General features: G+C 59.0%; 1 protein-coding gene across 1 annotated transcript in view; it reads right to left on the bottom strand.

The window, feature by feature from the left end:
* EMH_0067850 (50S ribosomal protein L3, putative) overlaps positions 1-454 on the bottom strand; it is a gene marked incomplete at both ends in the record, with an annotated part of 2,861 nt that extends 2,407 nt beyond the window's left edge. Inside the window, one exon of the mRNA XM_013498671.1 lies at positions 101-454. Within this exon, the coding sequence (XP_013354125.1) occupies positions 101-454 (354 nt within the window). The remainder of the gene's footprint in view (positions 1-100) is intronic.
* Between the last annotated feature and the right edge of the window lie 141 nt (positions 455-595).

Genomic DNA, 595 nt, shown 5'->3' with positions numbered 1-595 from the left:
TAGCTAGATTTTTGGGTAGCTACCTAGCTCAGTAGCTGGCTGGGTGGCTAGTTGGGTAGCCAGTTTGCAATGACCTGTGTGATTGAGCCCCTCCACTTACCTTTCGTACCCACAGCCTGGTCTCTCCTGAAGGGCGGCGGTCATTGCTGCTTCTGCTGCTTCTGCCACAGCAGGCCTGATTATGCAAGGAACCGCGTTGGTGCTGCTGCTGCGCTGCACACTCGAAACCTCCCTCGCCAAAGCAGCACCCGGTGCTGCTGCTGCTGCAGCTTAGAGAGGACGGATGGCTTAGGAGGAAAGCCGGAACATCAATCCCCCGCCTCGTCTTGATGTGGTGCGCAAGCGCTGAACAGCTGGACCCCGGCAGGAGCAGCAGCAGCAACAGCAGCAACAGCAACGAATGCTGCAGCAGAACCTGGTGCTGCTTCTTGTGGGTGACCGGCGGCAGCTGCATAACGGCGTCAAGCAGGCTTCAAGGGGCCTGCAAGGCATTTCTGTCTCCCATGGCTGCTACAAGTCGCGCTGCTGGTGCTGCAGTGACTACTCCTGCTCCGGCAGCCTGTGAGTCGCAGCAGCCGGCAGTTGTCTGCTGTTT

Source organism: Eimeria mitis, genomic scaffold (assembly GCF_000499745.2).
Source record: "Eimeria mitis Houghton genomic scaffold, Emh_scaff3615, whole genome shotgun sequence".
NCBI lineage: Eukaryota > Apicomplexa > Conoidasida > Eucoccidiorida > Eimeriidae > Eimeria > Eimeria mitis.
The sequence above is the reverse complement of the archived record's forward strand: the minus strand, read 5'-3'. Positions and strand labels throughout refer to the sequence as shown.